The following is a 23,934-nucleotide window of genomic DNA, read 5'->3' as shown; positions in this document are numbered from 1 at the left end:
TTTTTTAGAGGTAGAGGAAGCTAAGGATGTAATATGTTTGTGCCAGGATAAGTTGGATGTGACAGTCAGTTCAAGAATAGAAAGCTGGTCTTGAAGTGGGATCTTTCTTGTATGTGATAAGACAGACCTGGGTTTTATTGTATGGAAATTGAGTAAGTTGTCTTCACAACATTTGAGGATGGTGAGAAGACTGGCATTTAAGCCATTGGGCTGTGGTGGAACAATGGTTTGAGTACTACATGGTTTCTCGAATGAGGAATGAAGAGTACTGTCATCAGAAACACTGGGAACAGGATTTGAAGAGGGATGTGGGTGAGAGTTGAGAACCCTGGGATATTCCAGCAATGATAGACAAATCTGAATGAGAGGAAGCCATCCACCAAGACACACACAACGAGCGACCAGTGAGAAAGATGGTAATCCAATCACAAAGCACATGAGAGAGAGAGAGAGACCATATGATGATAACTTGTTCAGGAGACCTCAATGCCAGACATGATCAATTGTGTTGGAAATGTTGAGAATCACTACATTTCTCTGAATCTTGACATGGCCAGTGCCTAAAGGTAAGGTTGGTGAGGAGGTCTGCTGTAGAACAAGAATGGTAAATTCCATATTGGCGATCACTAATGAGTGAGTCTCCAGGTAGTGGAGAAGCTGATTGTTGATGACCTTCTCTATCACTTTTGAGAGTACTAAGGCAAGAGCAATGGGATGATAGTTTGATGGCTGACTTTTATCTTTGTTTTTAGGTACAGGCTGAAATATTTTTTCTTTCATGGTTATACAGTGGTCAGCATTCATTGTGTAGCATTTATGGATACAACAACTTTACTTACAACTAAGAAAAATAACACTTCACATATCAACCTCTATATCAAATTCATCATCAGGAATACATATACGTGGATTCTGGTTAATTTGGCCCAGTTAAGCAGCTGCCCCTGTTAAACAAAGCTGTATGTGAAGAGTTTAAAAGGTGTATATACATCCACTGTCCAAAAAGAAACCGAACTTTTGGAAAATAGAAGAAACTAGTGGCACCACCTGTTGTATCTTTTTGTTGTTGAAAGTGGCAACCTTCATTAGTGTTGTGTCAACTATTTATGACATTTGTTTCATTAGAAGCCAAGTTATAATGCCAAGAGTAACAGTGTGTTTTGACGAACAGTCATTGTCACGATATTCATGCCATACGGGACGAAGTCTTGCTATCAATCACTTCAAAACTTTGAGATAAACTCACCATTGACCGTTTGGCCAGGCGGAATGAATTCCTTGTGGATAATGACCTTGGAATTGTAGAAACAAAACAGCATTGTCTTTACTTTTGACTTCTCCAAGCGAATTTTTTCTGGATGCTCCTCTTTGGGCACTTTGTTTCGGACTCATACTCAAAACACCAAGTTCTGTCACCAGTAATGATTGTTTCAAGGAAGTTTGAGATCTTACGAGTGATTTTAATGAGGTTCTTGCAGTGTTGAATTCGATACTTTTTTGGTCGTCGGTCAACTTGTAGCGAACAAATTGCAAATTCAATTTACGAAGGCCCAAACTCTCGGTCAAAATGTTGTGCACGGTTGATTTTGGAATCCCCAATTCATTTTCAATCAATCTCACAGACGATTTTGGGTTTTCTTTGATGACATCATGCACTTTTTGGATGTTAACTTCGCTCAGTCCAGATTTTGGATGGCCGGCTTTTCATCTTCCTCAGGTCTCACGACCACTTTGAAATCGCTTAAACCACTCGTAAACTTGAGTATGGGATAAGCATTCATCATCGTATGCTTTTTGAAGCATTCGATGCATTTCGCTAAAATAAAACTTTTACCAAGTTTAACGCAAAAGTCAATCACAGTTCTCTGTTTGAAACTCATTTTCCAACCGTTTGTCAAACCACACTCTCTTGGTACTATAACTCGGCTTCTAATGAAACAAATGTCATAAACAGTTGAAACAACACTAATGAAGTTTGCCGCTTTCGACAACAAAAAGATACAACAGGTGGCGCTACTGGTTTCTTCTATTTTTGAAAAGTTCAGTTTTTTTTTGGTGTACATAAGGTAAAATACAAGTTAAGTTTTTTGTTTATTCAATAGCAAACTTACTAACTTCTAGATGAACTTAAACAATTAGCTTTTAAATTAATAAAATATTTCTCATAATTTCATTTATATACAAATTAAACAAATCCAGCAGTTAGTGGCATTCTGGGAACTGATTGAGAGTAGTTTTCATTTTTTTTTTTTTTTACATTAACTGCAAGTAAACAAAATCAATGCAGGTATTTAGTAAAGATATTGCCTTGCCTTCCTGCAAAAAATAGTCATAATCCAGCAAAAAATTTTCCAGTGTTCTGGGTAGTCACTCATTCAAACAAAGAAAGTGATGAGAATGACACAGGAGTGTCATTCTATCACTTTCTTGCTCTTCTAATGCCCTCTAATGTTTTGCTGCAATTTCCTTTTCATTATAGTATTGAAGACTACTGTCAATGGAGACAAACTCTTCATATTTTCCAATGTAGTTCATGTCTGATGGGACATCATTTTCACTACTGGCAATATTTGGTTGAATGCTAAAACCAGTGATCAAAATAGTTTTGAATGGTCTTTTGTTGCTTATTCCTTGCCAACTATTGGCCATAAACTGCATTATTTATAAAAGATTAACTTGTGTACTGACCTCCTTAGCAACTGTCAAGAACCAGTAAAATTTTTCTTGATTTCTGTTCATGGAATTGTCACAATTCCATGTCACCACTCAAGCTAATTCTTAAAATATTCAGATAACATTCACATATTTTTTGTTCCCATAGTACTGATCTGGTAAACTCTCCATTCTAATCCCATTAAACTCTTGAGACATGCCCTTTTTCCAACAATTAAGAGCTTTCATTTAATAGTTCTTGATAAATTTGAGCATCATCATAACACTGTTATATGATCTTTGTTTTCAATGCTCTAAACAGTGTAGTCTATTTATAACACAGGGAACCATATGATGTGGCAAGATAAAATAGACCTACTTCAATGAGCAATGCAAATGTCACCAGCATTAAATTTTTGAATCAAGATTATGTAATTTTTCCAATGCTCCATGTGTTGGAGGTTACTGGCTGGTCCAATTAAATGGCATTGTGTCCAAATAAATAAGGCAAATAATTCTCGTTATATTCTTATATTGTTTTTGTTCTTCCAACTTGTCCCAATAAAACAGCTGCCCTGATTAACTGGTGGACAAATTAACCAGAATCTACTGGATATAAACTGCTTTGGTTACCATTTACACTAGCCTCACTCTGGTGTGGTTTTTAAAATTAAATTTAAAAAAATATTAAATAAAAAGTTTACAATACAAAAATTATAATAAAAAAGTGTATAATAAAAAAAATAAAAACTATCTATTGCTACTCTACAGTCCTATTATCTTTAGGTTTTATCCACTGATTCAGTTTTCTTGTGCTAAGGTTTTGCCATCTTGTTTTTCTGATGTTCTATATCTGAATGCTATATGTGTTGCAAGATGGGTCTTCCATACTCTCGGTATTGCTAATACATCATTCATCATCCCAATTTTAACACAAATGATGGATTATCAATTACAAGAGTCTGGAAAACCCATCTGCAACCAATATAGCATTCAGATATAAAACATCAGCAAAACAAGAAAATAACACTTATAAATTTGTGATAATGTTAATTTTTCATAAAATTTATAATGAATGATAAATTCAAAGGTGCAGAAGTTTTAATTATAAAAAACTGATGGACAAACTGAAAACATAAGATACATTAGGTCTTAACCTTTATGAGTTAAGCATTCTAGGAGTAAATAGAGTCATGATAAAATTTTGTACTAATTTATGTGCATTTTGTAGCTTTAAGAATAATCTGTTGGTAAGTATATATGAAAATCATTTTATATATAAATCACTAACTGCAGAAAGGGAACATGCCCAGTTTTGCCACCTTTACAGGAACAACCAAAAACTATTCCAGTTGATTTGTTGCAAATTTTTCATTTTTGTACTACTTCGATAATTTTCTAGAGCCTAATATCTTTATAATCCATTACTCTCAATTATTGAATAAACACTATTTCATCAGTGCATATCATACTGATGTAAATGATGGCATGCAATATATAGAAGGTAGGTAAGAATTGGAAGTGAAAGCAGGTACTGATTGGATGTTAATAGGGCTGTGGGAATGGACGACATATCACCACATATTCTTAAGAAATGTGCACAACAGTTAGCTATGCCCTTGACCTGGTTATTTAATGAAAGTCTTGAAGTGGGTAGGGTTCCTGAGTGGAAAGAAGACAAAATAGTACCACTCCACAAGCATGGTTCTAGGACAGAAGTTTCCAATTATAGACCAGTCTGTAAAATCTGTATAACTGCAGTTGTAGTCAAGGTGTTGGAGACATCTGTAAAGGGTAGATCTTATTTTAGCAATTTACTTGCATTTTATGATAAGGTGACAAGTGTGTTAGATAAGGGAGAATTATAAACAGTTATTTCTTGGATTTTACAAAAGTGTTTGATGGATTGTCACATGATAAGTTAGTGTATAAGCAGTAGAGAATGGGAATAGATAGTATATTGGTTAGATGGATTGGTGATTAGCTCTCTGAATGATACCAGCAATGGGTAAAGGGGGGGGGGGGGAGGCCCTGTTGTTTAGCTTGTTTGCAAATGATATATCATCATGTTTGACTGACTGGGAATCTTCAGCTAATTGCTGATGATGCAAAGCTAGGGAAATTATAAATAGCACTGAGGATGTTAATTCCCTTCAGGAAAATTTGAATATACTTTTGACTCGGACAAAGGAGTAGATTGTAATTTTAATATCAATAAGTGCAAGGTGTTGCATTTTGGATTGCAGAAATGCAAGGCTGTGCACTATATTGATGGTACTGTAACTGCAGGAAGTGGATGAGATTCAAGATCTGGGAGTGGTGGTTGAGAGTAAAGTTTAGAGGGCATATTGCAAATGTTGCAAAGACTGCATATTGTAGTGCCATTATGATAAGAAGTACTGCATAATGTACTTCTTAAGGAGGTGATTGTGCCACTGCATAAAGCACTGGTCAGACCACACTTGGATTATTATGCTCAGATTTAATCACCTGGTTTTCACTGATGTAGAAATATTGGAAGGTCCAGAGACAAGTGCTAAAATAATATGAGGGCTCTGGAATGCTAGTTATGGGAATAGAGGTTGAAGAAATGTGGATTTCAGAGTTCGGTGGATATGAGGAAAAAATGTGATATCACAGAAATGTTTAAGTTAGTGAGGGGATCAGATTAATCCAGGGGGAGGGATTATAAAAAGAGTAGAAGGCGAGAGGGAGAAAAACCAGAGGCCATTCCTTGAAGTTATGCAAGAGTATAGTGACAAGGGTGAAAAGTAGATTTTTCATATGGAGAATTGCCAGTGAATGGAACACATTAAAAAAATATGTTGCTAATGCAGGGAGTGTTAAGAATTTTAAGATTTATATGTTGTCAGCTGAATGAATCTCTCACGATGAGTCTGTCAACTCCATGGAGGAATTAATAATAATAATTATTATTATTATTCTGATCAAGATTCTTTAATATTTTAGATGATAAGATAAGAAAACAACAATTTGGTTTTAAACTAAAGATATGTTGTATAGATCACACATTTAGCCTCTAGAGGAGAATTCCCAGACTTCCTAACACTCATTGTATACTAATGCTTCCAACTTTTCATGTAAGAGTTATAAAATATAAATAAATAATAAACCTCAGTTGCAATCTACATTTATGTCTGAGGTATACAAACTAAGACTTCTGCATAAACTATACTTTATATAATAATTAAATCTAAAGTGTTTCATATGAAGGATGTAAATATATTTTTTCATCTGAAGAAATCACATTAAATTTTTTTTTCACATGCTTGTCTGATGGTAGCTAACTAGATTATATTTACTGTTTAAAAAAAAAAAAAAAAAAACAGACAAAGATATTTCCCTGAAGACTTTAGATCGATTTAATTTGTTAGAATTATGGTTAGGTCATTTCAGGATGGTATATTTATTATATGTGTTTTCTGGCTAGCTTCTCTCTCTCTTATTTTGTTTTTATTTTAAAAAAAAAGTGTGGTCATTCTTTCAACTCTGCTATGGAGGTACTAACGGTGCTTTATAGTGCTCTTGCCATCCTTCCACAGAAGCTTAAAATGGCTTTCCAAATACTTTCTTTGAATTCTTCAGTGGTTGGTATTGTTGAAGCAATTAAATCTATGAGGAATTACGTCTGCAGGTTCCATCGTTTTTCAATTGGTTTGTCTATTTTTCAGAATAAAAAAAATTAGTTTCCTGCAGGAGAACCAGGAAACCTGCCTCAAATGCTTTTACAAAGGTTCCTCACATTCTGGATAGGATCAATCATTTGTAGCAAAGTTTCCTAGTTGTTTCAGTGATCCTTGTGTTGTTAGGTTTCAAAAATTAACATGATAATACAAGGGAAAAAGTAATACATTTTAATAGCCATGTGTTATTTATTCACTCTTTTCCTTGTGCTATCTTTAATTTGTGAACAGTTTTCTCACAATATTTTGGGATGCACATTGTCATAAACCATGACAAGGGGATTTTATGTCTTCTACTCAATCCTGAGTAAACGGAGTGACAACTATCTGATGGATATCTAAATCTTTTTGTCTCTCACCCTCGTCAAATACATCCACTCTCTAATACAGGGAACACTTTTCATCTAACTATTGTTCATCTCAGCATTCTGCATGTATATAATTTATAACATCTGCATAATGAGAAGGCTGATCTGATGAGTGCAGAGATGTTCATTACTTGTTGAAAAAATCTCACCTTTCCAAAACTTAATCAAAGCTCAATTATTATGTCAAAGTCAACAGCAACTTACAACTGTTCCATCCTTATCCAAAGCTAGCTTGAGAAGACTGATACATGGACTCTGAATATTGGGAATACCTACAACTTCACGAGGAGCGGCTAGGATAAACACAGCAATTGAAAGCAACATTACAACTTCATCAGGCTTGAAAGTAGAATCTGTGAAAAAAAAAAGTTATTTTATAAAATAATGAATAATTAATTATTCTAATAGCATTACTGAAAGTAATATAAATGTATTTTAATGCATAATTTCATTAATCTGGTTTGTATGTAATAAAATCAAATAAAAGAAAATTAAATAGGGATACGCAAAGTAATGAAATGATTTAAACTTTTTTCAAAAATATTATAATTATTAAGAGAGACCTCCAGGGAATCAGGGACTCATTGAGGGAGGACACATATCATCCATACCAGTTGTCATAACTGTTTTTGAATTCATTCACACTATCAGCACTCACTACCTACAAAGACAATCCATTCCAATCCCACCTCCTGTATGAGAGTAAAATCTAGCATTCATCCCCTTCTTGACTACATTCATTCTCAACTTCCATGGATGTCCTCTCCCCACCCTCCATAAAATGAAAAATTCCATCTACCAGCATCCTGTATGACCCTTTCAAACATTTATAAGTCTCAATCATATCACTCCTCTTTCTCCTGTTTGCTAGTGTTTCTACAATCTCAATATGATCTTTAACACTTTCCTTTGTACTCTCTTCTCACAGTGTATCAGTATCAACATGAAAACCAGGCCTGCACACAATATTCCAAGTGAGGTTATATCAAGGCCTTGTAAAGAAGCAAAAATGATTTCCTTATCCTTACATATCAGTTCATTTCAGCATAGCAATCATCTTCCGAGTTGTATGTGCAATCTTTGCAAATACAACTCACTTTATAACTATCAAAAGTCCTGACTTACTTGCCAAGAACTTTCAATATGCTTTCTTATTTCCCTTGACTTTCTCTTTAACCGTCCTTTCTGTTTAACTCAGAACTCCATGAATCCACTCATGGACTCATTATCAGAATTGAGAATGAGTTCTTGCAGTTATATTGTTTGAGGAAGTTGTTTCACAACAGCTCAATAAATTTGTTTTCATTCTTTTTATGAGATTTCACCACTACCCAATCAATATTCAGACAATTAAAGTCACCGATGATGATTACTCATTTTGAACACATTATGTTTATTTGTAATGAAGTTTGTCATTACTAGCAACCAATACACCAGGTCCGTAACAACACTCCAATACTTCATGGCATATTGTTACTGGTATGCAGTTATAGCTTTCTACTCTGACTGAACTCAAATCATTAAATATCATTAGCAGCATACCTCTCTTCTCTTGTCTATCTCTCCTAAAAATACTGTATCCTTTACACTCGAATATTTGCCTCTGATAGCCATGTCTCAATAATGCCTTCAGTCTGAGGCTCCAACATATTTACTAAGGCAACAAACTCTTCTCCTTTGTTTCTGATACTCCTGACATTCATGTGCAAACATACATTACCTACATACTTTGAATTTTCAATTTTGTAGTCTGTGTGACCCAGTTCGATACAACTTGCAGAACTCTCTTCTCATATAATTCCTTGCTTATGCAAACATCCCTCTACATATGCTTAATAAGTCTAAACCCATGAGAATGCACATTCCCATCATGAACATAATTGCATAACACAGTTGCTCTTATGCACTGATTCTTACCATTCCTCCCATCACAATCTTGTTTTCCTGGCTATATTTGTTAGGTTCTCATATCAATTAATAATTTCTCCAGACTCCTAATACCAACCACATTCCAAGTTTTTTTTTTTTTTTTTTTTTTGTGCCTACTCTAATTTAAACAGCTGATCTCATGGCATGTTGTGAGTCTGTGTGGAAAGGATTACTGTTAGATATTGTGAGTGAATCTTTGATTCATGTATTTCAAAGAGAGAGAGATATGATAGCTATTTTAGGCATGGGGCTAAATAGAGTTCTCTCTCTTGATGAGTCCATTGATTAACTGGAGTAACCATGATAATAAGAAAACAAATAATAAAATATAATTGGGATCTGCTTGAAGGTTAAAACTAGATAAGTAAACTTATGCATTTCTTTACCTTTCAAGAAATGCAGAGAAATGGTGACTTCTATATTAATGTCCAGTCCTGAACTTCTCATGATGCACCCCATTGATAGGTATAGCAGGATAATAAGCAAATGACAACAATGGTATAACAAGATAAAATATCATGCTTAATGGTACCTGTTGCTTTCATCTGGGAACTAAGACAAGCAGAGAAAACACAACAATTTAAAAAAACAAACTTTGCATGAACAAAATTCAAATGGAAATAGACATTGTTCAATTTCCATCACCTCATCTTCACTGCTGATGATATTTTTGCTGTCTGGAATCTCTTATTCATTTCATCTTCAGGAAATACATAAGGTAGGAGACTTTCAGAAGAGAAGAGGTGAAAGAATGAACCAAGAGGAAGAAAAATTTGTTCCCTGAGTGAAAGAGCATCAAATTGCTACTGCATATGTTCACCCCCATTCTTGACTAAATATTTTGAGATTTAATTGAGGGGGGGGGGAAATGCTATGCCAGTTTTCATGAATAATTGGAAAATCATCTGATTCATTTTGCATGGAATAGATGTGCCATTTAACTATTTAAATATTTTATTTTGGCATGTAAAATATCCAGAGTTGATTGAAAATTCAAACTAGTTTAGAATATAATGGGGAAAAAGTTTCTTCAATAGTCCAGGTATGTCTGATAAGAGAATTTCAAAAAACAAAGCAAATCTCACTTTCTAATATGTTACTTAATTTGGATGGAGTCTATTTCATGCTGAGAATGTGTTGTACAACACTTTTTTCACCTAAGTTATCCATTTGGTACAAATATGTTGATGATATTTTTGCCACATGGAACTCTTCTTTGTCTGATCTCTATAAATTTCTTGGGAAAATTAATTCAGTAAACTCAAGAATCAAATTTACACTTGAAGTAGAAGATAACAACTGTCTTCCTTTTCTAGATGTTCTCATTCTGTGTCAACCTAATGGCAGTCTCCAGTTCTCTGTATACAAAAAACTAACTCATACTGGCAAATATAATAATGTTCCTTCATGTCATCACCCCTGTCAGAAATACAATCTGGTTAAATCTTTAGTTGACAGAGCTCAAAATTTGTTAAACTGATTCTCTTTTAAACAATAAACTGTCTATTATCAGAGCTATCTTCATCTCCAATGGTTATAATGCAAAAAAATTGATAAAATAAATAATTATGGTCTTCATCTTAATCTTCCTTGAGAAGCAGTTCCTAGAATTTCTCCCTTCCATATGTTAAAGGACTATCAGAAAAACTGCAACACTTCTTCACCAGATTGATCTATAAGTCTCTTTCCATTCAGTTCATAAACTAAATGCCTTCCTTCCAAAAGATATGCATTCTCCTCTCTCTCTCTTATCCTGGAGTTGATAGAATCCCTTTGTTTTTGCAGCTTGTGTTATTACAGCAAACAAAGTTTGCACATAAAGTATCTTCATGACAAGACTACTTGTATACATTCGTATACTTTGTCAACCCAGAATTGGGTTGAAAACAAGTGAGTATTATCTTTGATGGACAGCATGAATGTGCTAAAGGGAGGTCATGTTTTAGTAATCTACTTACTGATTACAATAAGGTGACAGCTTCATTGGGCAAAGGAGATGGATATACAGCAGTATGCTTAGATTCTGCAAAGGCTTTTGATAGATTACTGCATGACAAGTTGATAGTCAAATTAGAGTGGATGTGGTTGGATATTAGACTGGCTATCTGAGAGGTATCAGCAAGTTGTATATGGGGGGATCAATATCCAGAAACAGGAAAGTCACTAGTGGTGTGTCTCAAGGGGTCTGTTTTAGGACAATTGTTGTTTAACCTATATGTTAATAATATTGGGGAAGATTTGGATATTCAGTTGCTTGCAGATGATGCAAAGTTGTGATCAACTATGAGTAGTAGAATAGATGTTCTGACTTTACCAGAAGACTTGAATAGATTGAGTGAACTGACAAAGGAGTGAGAATGCCAGTCAATGTTGCAAAATGAAAGGTTTTAAAATTTAGGAAACAAAGATTTAGTATAGAATTTATGGTTGGTGGGGATATATTGTTCGGAGATGGAAGAAATAAGAGATTTTAGGATGATGGTGGATAAAGATCTAAAATTTAGAGGACACATTGGCAAAACTGTCAGGACAACACAATGAATTCTGGAAATGATGCAGATTATTATTTGTAACGAGAGTAAGGTTACGTGTGCTAAAATCCATCCACGTGTCTAATAAGTTGAGTGTAAATAATTTCTTTGTCTAATGATTTAAGTGAATTGTTTTAGTGAATGTGTGAAGAATCAGGCACGTGAAATGCCCCATTACTTTTGTATATAAATTGTCTAAGTTAAAATAAACATGTTTGGTTCTGTTAAATAGCTTGCCCGATCTATGTTAACCAATGCACTATCTCATAAAAACTATTCGAACCTGTGTGCCCTAAGTGAAGTAACTGCCATGACTGAATAATTCGGAGTTGCTTGAGATAAAACTGATTTAAGGGTTATTATACGTGCTTAGCTAAATTATTCTCTTGTATGTAAAGGAAAGATAGAAAATTCTTTTACACAATCCTTAATGGCACAGTTGTTAACAAAAATAAATTTTTAAGGATTAATACATTTGAAATACAGCAACGTAGATTAAGGATTTCACCCCAGCCAGAGGTTTTTCCTCAGTCTATGATACTAGCACGTGAGAGTATACTTTAGGGCAATAAGACGGGGGGGGGGGGTTACAGCTAAGTGGATTACTAAAGGATTAAAGTTAAATAATAGTATTATCTATGTGAGTTCGAGATCAAAGCATATAGGCATTTTGTGTTGTGGTTAACTGGTTTTAATATTTTCTGGATTTTTTGGGGGTTGTAGCCATTGGCTAAGAAGGTGTTAAGGATATGGTAAGTTCAGTAGTTAGGGCATTCTTATCTGAACAGATTAATTTAGCCCTGTTATATAGGTTTCTTAAAATTCCATATTGCTGTGAGGGGGGAGAGTGTGATTGCTGTTGAATGTATCTACATGTCTGGGTTGGTTTTCTGTAAACATAGAAAGCCAAGATCCATCAGGCTGTCATGTAATCAAAGTGTCAAGGAAAGGGAGACTGTTGTTGTTTGCCTTCTCCAAGGTGAACTGGATTCAGGGATTTTGATTGTTTAAGTGTGTTAAGAAATTGTGGAGTGTACCTAAGTCATGTGGCCAAATAGCGAACACATCATCAGTAGTTTTATATTTTTCTACAATAATTAATATAATTTTTGTTCTAGGTATTTATCAGAACTTTTCAGCCCCCCCCCCCCAATAACACAACCTGCTTATTCTAGGTTATTCTATACAGCTATTCAGATGGCTAGTTGATTACCTTTTTTTTTTTGTTTGTTTTGAAGGAATATACGTGCAAGAAAGGAAATGTGCTGTTACTACTTTATCTGAATAAATCAAAGTATTATTACATAAAGACACATTTATAATAATGAATTTCAATTAACAGGCTTCTGCACTTCATGTATACTCATGTCAGCAGAATTAGGAACAAGAAGGAAGACTTTTTGGGCTTGGTTGGCTCTTCCTGGCCACAGGTTATTGGCATTAGTGAGACATGGCTGACAGAAGATGATATAGCTAGTGGGATAGAATATGAAAGGTATAGTGTGTTCAGGAGGGACAGAGAGAAAAAATGGGGGGAGGAGTGTTACTGATGATAGCTGATGAACTGCAGGGTAGTGAAGAGAGCACATTTGAGGCTATTTGGTGTGAGATTGAGACAAGAAGAACAAAATATACAGTTGGGTGCTGCTATAGACCAGGTGATGGAATAGATGGTGGAGATAGTATGCATAAACAAATAGATGCAACAAGTGGAAAGAGGGTAATTATTATGGGGGTTTTCAACTATGGTAACATTGATTGGAAGGAGAAGGAGGAGAGGACACATGGGAGGAAGGAATTGGATTTTATGCAGTTATTAAGGGATAACTACCTGAGACAGCATGTAATGGAATATACTAGGGGTTCAAGAGTGCTTGATCTAGTAATTGCATCTGAGAATTTGACTGTAATGAATATGACCACTTTACCACCAATTGGTGAGAGTGACCATAAGGTTTTGACCTGGAAGGTGGCCAAATGTGTGGAATTTTCAATTAAGAAAGGGTACATATGGAAGTACTGGGTTGGTGAGTATGACAAGCTCAGAGGATTGCTTGGTTCAGTGCCATGGCATGTAAAACTGCAAGGCCTGGAGGTTGATAGTGCATGGGAAGTGGTAAAGGAGTGTCTGAAGGAGGTAATGGCTGACTGTATACCTAGAGTCCGGATAGTAAATCAAGTAGGGGTTAAATGGATGAATAACAGCATTAAGATTGAGCTGCAAAAAAAAAGAGAAACAACTGTGGAGGAAATTTAAGAAGAAAGGTGACCTGCAAGCACACGAACAGTATAAAGCACAGGCCAGAAAGGTAATGACTGTGGCAAGGAAAGCAAAAGCTGATTATGAAAGGAAATTAGCCACGCAAGCTTAAGAGAATTCCAAACAATTTTTTCAATATGCTGCAAGTAAAAGAAAAAATGTATACGGCAGAATGATTTTAAGGAATGCCGATGGTAGGGAGGTAACTGAATTAGTTGATATAGGAATTACTGAGCGAGTACTTTGCAAGAGTATATCATTCAGGTGCTGATAATTCAGGAATGAAAGATTCAACAGGTTATACAGGAATTGAGGTGAATGAAATGGAGGTGAATAGTACATTACAAAACCTTAATGTGAATACATCTGTTGGTTTGGATGGTATACCAGCTCGGGTCTTACATGAAGCGGCAAAAGAATTGTCAGTGCCCTTGACTATTTTCTTTCATTTGAGTCTCGGGTCTGGGTTAGTCCCGAGGAAAGTGGGGAAAATAGTACCACTGCATAAGGGAGGTTCCAAGACTGCTGTTGCAAATTATCAACCGATCAGCATATCAGGAGTCATTGTCAAAAATACAGGAATGGATAGAAGATAACGGGATACTGTATGGGGGACAACATAGTTTTGTGAAGGATAGATCATGCCTCACTAACTTGCTCACATTTTATAACACAGTGATGGCTGAGCTGGATAAAGGTAATGGGTTTACAGTCATACTGCTGGACCTTGCTAAGGCCTTTGACAGGATACCACATGGAATTCTAATCAGCAAACTGCAGCATATGGGGATGGATATAGGGTTGGTGAAATGGATAGGAGGGTGGTTGACGGAGAGATATCAGAGAGTAGTTTATTCAGGAGTAGAGTCCAAAAGATGGCCTGTGACTAGTGGTGTGCCGCAGGGTTCTGTTCTTGGACCACTACTATTTAATTTGTTCATTAATGATATCAGAAAGGATCTGAGAGGAACTATTCATTTATTTGCTGATTATGCAAAGTTGGGTAGAGCAATAGTAAATGCACATGATGTCAAAATTTTGCAAGATGATTTGGATAGATTGGGGGGGGGGGACTGAGCTAAGGAGAATGGATGTCAATTTAATGTGGCAAAGTGTAAGGTTATGCATTTTGGGGTGAAAAGATTAGCAGCAGTTCCACCACATTGGTGGAACTGTACTCCAGGAGATTGACCGAAGACAGGGATTTGGGAGTGTTGGTGGATAAGGGGTTGAAGTTTAGGGGGGTACATTGCAAAAGTGGCTAAATTAGCTCATCAAATCACTTGGTTACTGAAGAATACTTGGACGAGCAGAGACAAGCAGGTTATCGTTCCTCTGTATCAACCCTTGATAAGACCCCCATCTTGACTACTGTGCCCAGATCTGGGCGCCAGCGTTTCTTCTTGATGAGGAGGAGGTAGAGAGGATCCAAAGGTGAATGACCAAGATGATAGCAGGTCTATGGAATGAACCTTATGAGAACAGGTTGAAGATTTGCAGGTTGCAGACATTGGTTGATAGACGGAAAAGGGGTGATATGATTGAGACATTCAAATTACTGAAGGGTTTCTATAAGATTAATTCAGAGGATATTTTTCAGAACAGGTCTGGTGGTGGGAGGACTAGGGGCCATACATGGAAACCGGGCAAGAGTGTGGTTAACCAAGGTGTTAGAACTAGGTTTTTTGCATAGAGAGTGGTGAATGAGTGGAATAAGTTGTGGATGCCATGACTGTGAATGGGTTCAAGGCAAGGTATGATAGATACTGTGTGGAAGCTGAATAGTTGTTGACATGATGTTTAAGGCTTCCCTCGATGACTCTAAGGACTTCCTGGAGTTGCCCGTAATAATAATAATAATAATTAAATTAACAAACATTAATTGTACTTATGATATCCCTCAAATAACTTAGAGTGTGATCTAAGATAGAAATAAAAAAAAAAAAACAATATTTTAATAAAATAACTGATAAAATATCATACTGCCATAAATAGGTCCTTAATGTAAATGTTTGTTCTTACTATTTTGCTAACATATGGTGCTATTTATTTTATAAATAAAAAATAAATTGACTTGATCAGAACTGAAAAAGACATAAGAACTATTTGACAAGTTATTTTTTTATTAAATTTTGAAGAAAATTATTTCTGTACAAGAATACTGATTAATGATTATTCAGATCAGCCAAAGCAACTAAGGCTATTAGGCATATGTAGTTGTAAAGCTGCATGTTCTCCAGGTTTACATGCTATGTGAACTGTACAACTTAAGACTGCAAGAGTTTATTTTTAGTATTACAGTACCCTAATGTTAAGGCAGTAACTGATACACCCACACCGACACACCATTGATGCATGTTTTACAATTATATGTTGAAGCCTAACCAATGCCTTTCCCAAGTATCCTGTTTATCATCCTTCATGCGATCAATGTTCCTTGAAATGCTCAGAGGGAATGTATTTTTGATGTCATGTGCACTATGACATAACACCTGTGCATCCTTATAGGACTCTACACACCTCCATTTCAGACAGTTATAACAAAAAAGGCCAGCAGTAAGCCATACTCTTCTATTCAATGTCTTTTTGATACCTGGATTAGACATAATAATTTATCTTCATTCCCCTGATCTAGGTCTTAGTTCAATCCACAGACTTGGATAGGCAGGATGACAACAACACAATTATAAAAATAATCATAATTTAAAATTATGAATATTTTTACAAATTGTTTATGCTAATATATTATTAGTTTTAGTTTCATAACACATATATCGTCACTTACAATGTACTATTTTGATATTATTGTCAAAATGAAATGCAAACCATTTGAAATTAATATACTTACTAGATTCTGATAATTGTGTTACTTTCAATCCTGTTATTGTAATTTAAAATTATCAAGTGTTGTGTTTTGAAAAGCACAACACTTGATAATTTTAAATTATCAAGTGTTGTGCTTTTCAAAACTTGAATAACAAGAATGTCTTTTTGACATTCTTGTTATGCTCACAGAGACATGTCAACCATTATGCCTAACTTCTCGCTTGCCATTTACATGGAGTGCGCATGCTTGTCGAGAAGTTTGATGGGTGATTGAGGGCTGACAGAGAGAGTATTGGGTATCAGAGTAATCAGAAAAACAATAGAGAGCTAATGAAAGTTTAAGAACGCAGACCAGAGAAATTTTGTTCTTAGGAAGTTTTTAAGTTTTACATGACAGTCAGAAGAATATTAATAGAAGATTCTGAAAAGGAATCGTAGAACTGCGAGTCTTTAAACAAGAGGAGTTGAGATTGTCAACAAATATTTAGTAAATAAAAGAAGATATTGCAGTCGATGTTCTATTTGAATGTTGGAGGAAAAGCTGATTGGAAAGTTTTATCTGTTTTAAGGATGCTGGATCTATTTGTTATTTCTATTGGAAAAGGCAACAAAATTAGCTCAACTTAGGTATGTTACTTTTTTTCCTCTGGTACAAAAATTAGTAAATTGTGCATCAAATAGGCTGAACTGCAAGAGGTAAGAGATATTTATACTTCAGTGAGACAGGAGGAATAATATATTAAGTATATATCAAGCAATCCAATAATAGAATGAGTCAGATTTGATTTGATTTTAATATTTTGGATAAGAAAATCTTTAAGGTGTAGATTTAATTTAAAAGGCCTTGGATCCAGTTAATTTTGTAGTTAGTTATGTATTTTAATTAAAGTACATATATTATTTTAGTTTTATTAAATGTATATTTTTTGTATTTGGCCTTGAGTCAGTGATTTTCCAGATTCTAAAAGAAACAGTTAAAAGTCATTACACTAATTGGAATTGAACCCTTGTGTAAATACTAACACTCTGAGTATAAAAATATTCTTTTATAGAGACAATTCTCTTAACACTATCATCTTTTAATGCCAAAAGTCAGGCCTTCTTATGCCTACCACAGTCCTGATATTTGGCTCTTTTCTCATTACTCATCCTTTCCATTCTAGTTAGTTCTTTATGATGTATATTGCATCATGTCTTTTAACTCTAATGGTGTGGGTTCAAAAACAACATTGAGATTGAGATGTGTGTGTCATAGTCTCTCTGAACTCACACCCAGCCCTACATGCAGTAGCTATATTATGCTCACTGCAGGCTAGGCATAATATAGCTGGTGGGAAGGGCATTTATCCTAGCCCTGATCAGGTCTATCCATCCAGGTAACATTTTTGTTCTTTCATATACCCAAAGATGTTGAAAAGGAACCTCTCTGAGCCACTGAAGGGATTCCCATCAACTGCAAGATATAAGTTTTTTCATCTCTTCCTTGCAAGAAAGTTAAATCAGTATTAATTCTATTAAAAGTCCAATGCAGTGTTTTAGTTAATTCTCATTGAATCAAAGGAGTTCATTTAACCTTAGATATTTAAAGCAAGGAACCATCCATCTTAATGCAGGAATTCCTAATCCACCAGATTTAATGGCCACATGAAGATAAGCAACTGGAATATCAACATGGTAGTCTAAGCCAAGATCTGATTGCTTGATGTACTTGGTTATATAGTCTATTCAGGATGGTTAAAGTTGGTTTCCCTAATATTAAAGAACGGAATAATTTAGGTAGCACAAACTGATTTCATAATGCAACACGTTGCTGAGACTTCAATGCAGCTTTATGAAGGTCATCCAGAAATAGTGAAAGTTGACTCAACCAAGGTCATCATCCAGCAGCAACATCCCAAGACATGCTCTCTTAAACTTATCAAAATACTGATAAGTTTAAGAGAGCAGTTAGAAACATTAAAGATATAATCCTGGACTTTCACTTTCCTATCATGACCTGATGGTATTAGGGGAATGGTAAAAGACTTGTCTTCATTGATAGCAAGACCTCTGGGAGGAAAATACTGAGCAGCGGGGTCTAACTACTCCTCCCATTTTAGTTTCAGCAACAAGTATCAAATCATCTGCAAACACCATCACATTTATTTTACATCCATTCAAAACACCATAGATGAAAGAAATCCATCAATAATATTAAATATGAATGATAAAGGATCTCCTTGTCTACTGCCACATATAGAAGGAATAGACAATGTTTTATTTCTAATACTAATTGTAATAGACAACTTACTACATAACTCAGAAATATAATCTTTAAAAAGAATAGGACAACCAATCCTTGAAAGTGCTTCAAGAATAGCAGTATGGGAGATACTGTCAAGAACTTTCTGTAAATCCAGTGAAGCAATTATAAGTGGAACTTGCAATCGAAGAGCTTCAAAAATTAAGGAGGTTAATATGATGATATTTTTGGCACATTCATCAACAAGAATGAAGGTTCTTTGCTTAACATGAGGAAATATCTTCTGGAAATGCTTTATTAATATTTTTGTGGAACAGACTGTAGTAATATGTCTCTATTGAGAAAGATGATTAGCATTCGATTTTTTAGGGATGAAAATAGTCCTCGACTTTTTAAGCAATGGAGAAATATGATAAATAAACAAGAGAAGATTTAGCATGTCCTGTAGGATCTTGAGTGGAATGCTCTTCAACTTAATTGCAGAAAAACCATATGATCAACATAAGAAACACTTACAATCCCATGTCTCATTTCAACTGGACTAAACTGAAAGCATCTGGCAAATTATCTAAGCAGCAAGAGTGTGAATAACAGAAAAAAACACACCCTAAAATTATTTTTTTAAATTGGTTGGAATGCATTGCCTGAGAGTGTGGTGAGTGCATGGACAGTGAAACCTCTCATGATGAGTCTCTGGACATCTGTTTGATGATGATAAATCTTCTAATGCCTTTTATTTCTGAAAGGCAAACTCTTTTGGCCCTGATTTTTGAAAATCAGTAGGTAGTTGGTCTTTGCCCTTCCTTGTCACTAATAGTAGGGTTCATAGTTACCAATATTTTGAATTACAAGTGACAGAGTATGGCAGAAAACTGCTATCTCAAGTTCTTAGCCATAAGCATTATTGTCTGAAACAGTGCAAGTTCTGTGACTGATTTTTATGAGATGTATGAATAAAAACCTGAGTTTCCAGGAGGGAAAAAACATTCATTTCATTTGCATCAAAAATCAATTAACCTGGAAATTAGTTGAAAGCCTAGAAAAAACTGTCATGTATAGTTGCCTGTATACATGACAGTATTACATGTCATGTATAGGCAACTGTATACATGTCATGCATAGGCAACTATACATGACAGTATTAATAGGAGGAACATTTCTGTGCTTCCCAAATATTTTACTGTAGAATTCTATTATATGTTGAGCTTTTAATTTATCAACTTACATTTATATTATATTACTTACACACACATATATATATATATACTTACTTGTTTTACCAAAGTCCAAAATTCGTGTCAAGGCACTCTGTAACAATCCTACCCACTCTTTTCCACACACAGTGCTGTGTGCAAAAGGAGAGGAAACAAGAATACGGAGGCATTGCAGTGCAGTACTAAGAGGTGGTACAGTTACTGAAGGTATCCTTTCAGGAGATATAACTGCTGTTTCTTTTAGAACACCAATTATTAAATAAAGAACAATTGGCACCACTGCAACACTTCCTGAAATTATTGAAATAGGGTAAATGTAAAACTACAGATTTAGAACTTTTATATACAAGAATAGACATAAGCAGGGTCGGCTCATGCATAATTTATTTATATTTGTTTGTAATATTTAATTTTATCATCAACAATCCTATACAATTCTCTTATTTTGTATAAAAAATAATAAAAATCCATCTTGTAGCAGCACTGTGTTTATCACAGTGTCATATTGCTATGTGTGCAAACATATGCAAGTAATAGGGAGATGCGAGCTATTAACGTAAAGCGGCACTGTCCATTGTGCAGTCCCACTGTTGTTTATATGCAGTTTGCGCAAGTAGCAGAGTGTTCATAGTGCTTATCATGTTTACTCTGTATAATTTTATTGATAATAAACAATATTTTTTCATGAAACAAAACAAGAAGAATATATTTCATTTTTTTAAGCAATTTTGAATTATAACAAACTATAATTTTATAATACAGAGACAAATGTAAGAAAGTGAAACACTGTGTAAAACTAGGTAGATTTATGCCAAACAAAAGTCATGGGAGGACTTTGGCAAGAACATAGTAAATAAATATCAAGAAGGTGGTAAGATATTCTGGAGGTTGTTGAAGAAGCTTAGAAATAGAGGAAAGAGTGCTGTAAAACGAGTTAGAGATGATATAGGTGACATGAAAACAGGAGAAAAAGATATCCTTGAAGTATGGAGTAATTACTTCGAGAAATTGCTAAATGAAACAAGCAGTGATAGCACAGTGGTAAAAAAACACTCAACAGGCATACAGTCAGGAATAGATATCCATACTTGAAGTGGAAAAAGCCATCAAAGGCTTGAAATGTGGAAAGGCAGCAGGAGTAGATGATATTCGACCAGAAATGCTGAAGTATGGTGGTATAAAAGTCTTACAGTGGCTGCAATGCATAGTTCAGAAGGCCTGGACAGAGGGATGAATTCCTGATGATTGGAGTAGAGTTCTAATAGTACCCATATATGAAAAGGGAAATAAAATTGAATGTGAGAATTACAGAGGTATTTCCCTATTGAGTGTTCCTGGCAAGATTTATGCCAGTATACTTGAGAAATGGTTGAGTGTGGAAGAAAAGCTTGGTGAAGAACAAGCTGGATTCAGACCAAATAGCGGCTGTCATAATCAGATCTTCACTTTACGATAAATAGTGCAGAAATCATGGGAATATAATAAAGATCTGTATTTAAGTTTTGTCGATTTGGAAAAGGCATATGACAAGGTTCCAAGAGAGAAGCTATTTAATACGCTACAGTTATATGGTGTCGATGGGCATTATATCAATCAATACTTAGTCTTTATTTGAGTTGTAAGTCAGCAGTTAGAATTGAAGGAAGTACAGGAAGATGGTTTAATGTCAAATCTGGTGTGAGAAAAGAATGTACATTATCCCTTCTGTTATTCATTGTCTATATGGATCACATTATGAAGGAAAGTGGTATTAAACATGATATCAGAATTGGAGATGTTAATGTCAGCTCTTTGCTTTATGCAGATGATTATACTCCTAAATAAATCCATTACAAGTTTGCAAGAATCCCTGACTAAATTGAATAACTGTTGCAATAGATATGGCATGAAGGTCAGCAATAAAAAGACGAAGACAATGAAAATAGGTAGACTCGTTGAAAATGTCAACTGTGTTGTGAACGTAGAAGAAGTAAAACATTTTGGCTGCTTAGGCAAGATTTTTAGTGAAGATGGTAAATTAAATATAGAAATAGACAACAGAATCAAGAAAGCTGGTATGGTAGGAAGTCAACTGAATAAATTCATATGGAATAAGAGAGAAATTAGTCGGAACACTAGATTAGCTCTATACTAGACCGTGTTCAAACCAGTTTTAACGTATTTATCTGAGTGCTGGGTCAGAAGTAAAACACTTGACCAAAGACTAGAGACCACAGATATGAGAGTCCTGAGAAAAATTAGAGGCGTGAACAGATGGCATCAATGGCAATATCATATTAAAAACTAGGATATTAGGAAAGAACCTGACATTGTCAGAATCCAGGAATGCATTAGCAGAGCTAATCTCAGGTGGCATGGTCACTTAAATAGAATGGGCGAGGAAAGATTAGCAAAACAAGTGTTCTCTCGCAGGCTGGCAGGAAAACGACCCAGAGGAAGACCAAGATATAGGTGGATTGATACAGTAAAAAGTGCCTTAGACGACAGAAATATAAGATCTGATAATATTGGAGTCTTGACAAGTAACAAACTGATCTGGAGGAAAATTGTAGATAGGAAGTTAGTAATGATGTAAATTTTTCATGTAGTACTATCATAATCCTGTATACCCCTTGAGGGTACATGGCAGGAATTTGATGATGATGATGATGATGAAATATCTATTAAAATACATAATATTGTATTTTTGTTTGGAGTAATTATTTTTGCAATACAAATTCTGACTTTTTTGCAATATTATATTTACTTAAACATGTTTTTTGATTAAAAGATTAATCAAACTTAATGTTTTATTTATTGAACATATAAAAAATTAATATGCAAACATAAAACTGGTATTTGATATCTGGAAGTACTGAATTAAAAACAAATTTACATAAGTTTGAACTAACTGCAACTTTGAGTGACCAGGAAAACAATACTTTTCTTTCAATTATTGTTTTGGTGAAATGGCTCTTTGGTTCAAAAAGGTTCCTGACCCCTGGTCTATATCAACTGAGCTGTGGAGGCTCACATATTTATATCTTTTAGTAATGCAGATATACCATATATAGTATTTTCCTTAATTATTGTTTTCTAATATATCCTAAAACAAACCAAACGTCCTTCCCCCCTCCGCTCCAAGCCCAACCTCTATGCAGATTTTGTCATTATTGAAAAATTGTCATGATATGTGGCATATCAGCCAATTTTTGATATCTGTCCATCAGTAACCTTGAAATCCAAATCACCAAACTCATATCCATTCCTACTTGCTCCAATTTATTCAATATAGTTCTATGGGGAATCCTGTCAAATACTTTTGAAAAAACATTTGACAGGATTCTAGCAGTGTCACTGATTAGCCATTTCCTTTATCCAACTCCTTTGTCACTTTATTATAAAATGTAAGCAAATTACTGAGGCAAGACTTACACTTCCCGAAACCATGTTGCCCATTATTAAGTATCACATTCCTCCCAACCAAATCCCGAATTTTGTCTTTCACAAATTTTTCCAATACCTTTATCGCCACTCTTAAGATACTGTTAGACCTATAATTTGCTACTTCTGTTTTGGAATCTTCTTTATGCAGTGGGGCTATTTTTCTCTCTTTCCATTTCATTAGCACCTTCCCATCACAGGCATAAATTGAACAACTTGGTCAGAGGAGCTTATAATTCCATTGCAAATCTAATCCCATTGCCATGCTGTATTAAGGCTCTGTAATGTCGTAAGCACCTGCAACTCTTCAGCCTCTGTTCTCCCATCAGTCATTGTCACATCTGGCTTTGCAATATCATCACCTAGATCAGTGATGGTGAACCTATGACACACGTGTCAGCACTGACACACTTCAGGATTCCAGGTAACACACCTTGGATGTTGAAAGATATTTGTATTCTGATGAAAAAATTGCGATAAATCGTGCAATCGTGCTCTCAGTTAAGGCGAAGGTAGGTTTTGGTTCATTGAAAGAATTATGTTTTATAGTTAGCCTATTTCTATTTTATTTTGTAGTTAGCCTATTTCTATTTTATTGTAACTAGCCTATAAACAATGTACGTTTTAAGTTTATGTTTTCTTTCTTAATTATTATAATTTTTGCATAGTCATACGATATTAAAAAACTTATAAAAATTATTATCAATATTATATGATACAAACTTATAAATACATGCTTTATATATTATAAACTTACAGTTTTCATTTGACTTCTGTGTGAAATT

At 34.8% G+C, this 23,934-nt stretch overlaps 1 protein-coding gene across 3 annotated transcripts in view; it reads right to left on the bottom strand.

The window, feature by feature from the left end:
• Window positions 1-23,934, bottom strand: part of LOC150095098 (HEAT repeat-containing protein 5B) — a 665,516-nt gene that overhangs the window by 32,039 nt on the left and 609,543 nt on the right. For all 3 annotated transcript variants that reach the window (XM_090410861.1, XM_090410863.1, XM_090410862.1), the window contains 2 exons: window positions 19,784-20,017; window positions 6,929-7,077 (listed from right to left, as the gene is read on the bottom strand). In XM_090410861.1, the coding sequence (XP_090266987.1) occupies window positions 6,929-7,077; window positions 19,784-20,017 (383 nt within the window). The remainder of the gene's footprint in view (window positions 1-6,928; window positions 7,078-19,783; window positions 20,018-23,934) is intronic.

The sequence above is a fragment of the Typopeltis vanoorti genome, chromosome 21, assembly GCF_054136105.1.
Source record: "Typopeltis vanoorti isolate ZY-2024b chromosome 21, IOZ_Tvanoo_1.0, whole genome shotgun sequence".
NCBI classification, from domain to species: Eukaryota; Metazoa; Arthropoda; class Arachnida; order Uropygi; family Thelyphonidae; genus Typopeltis; species Typopeltis vanoorti.
The sequence above is the reverse complement of the archived record's forward strand: the minus strand, read 5'-3'. Positions and strand labels throughout refer to the sequence as shown.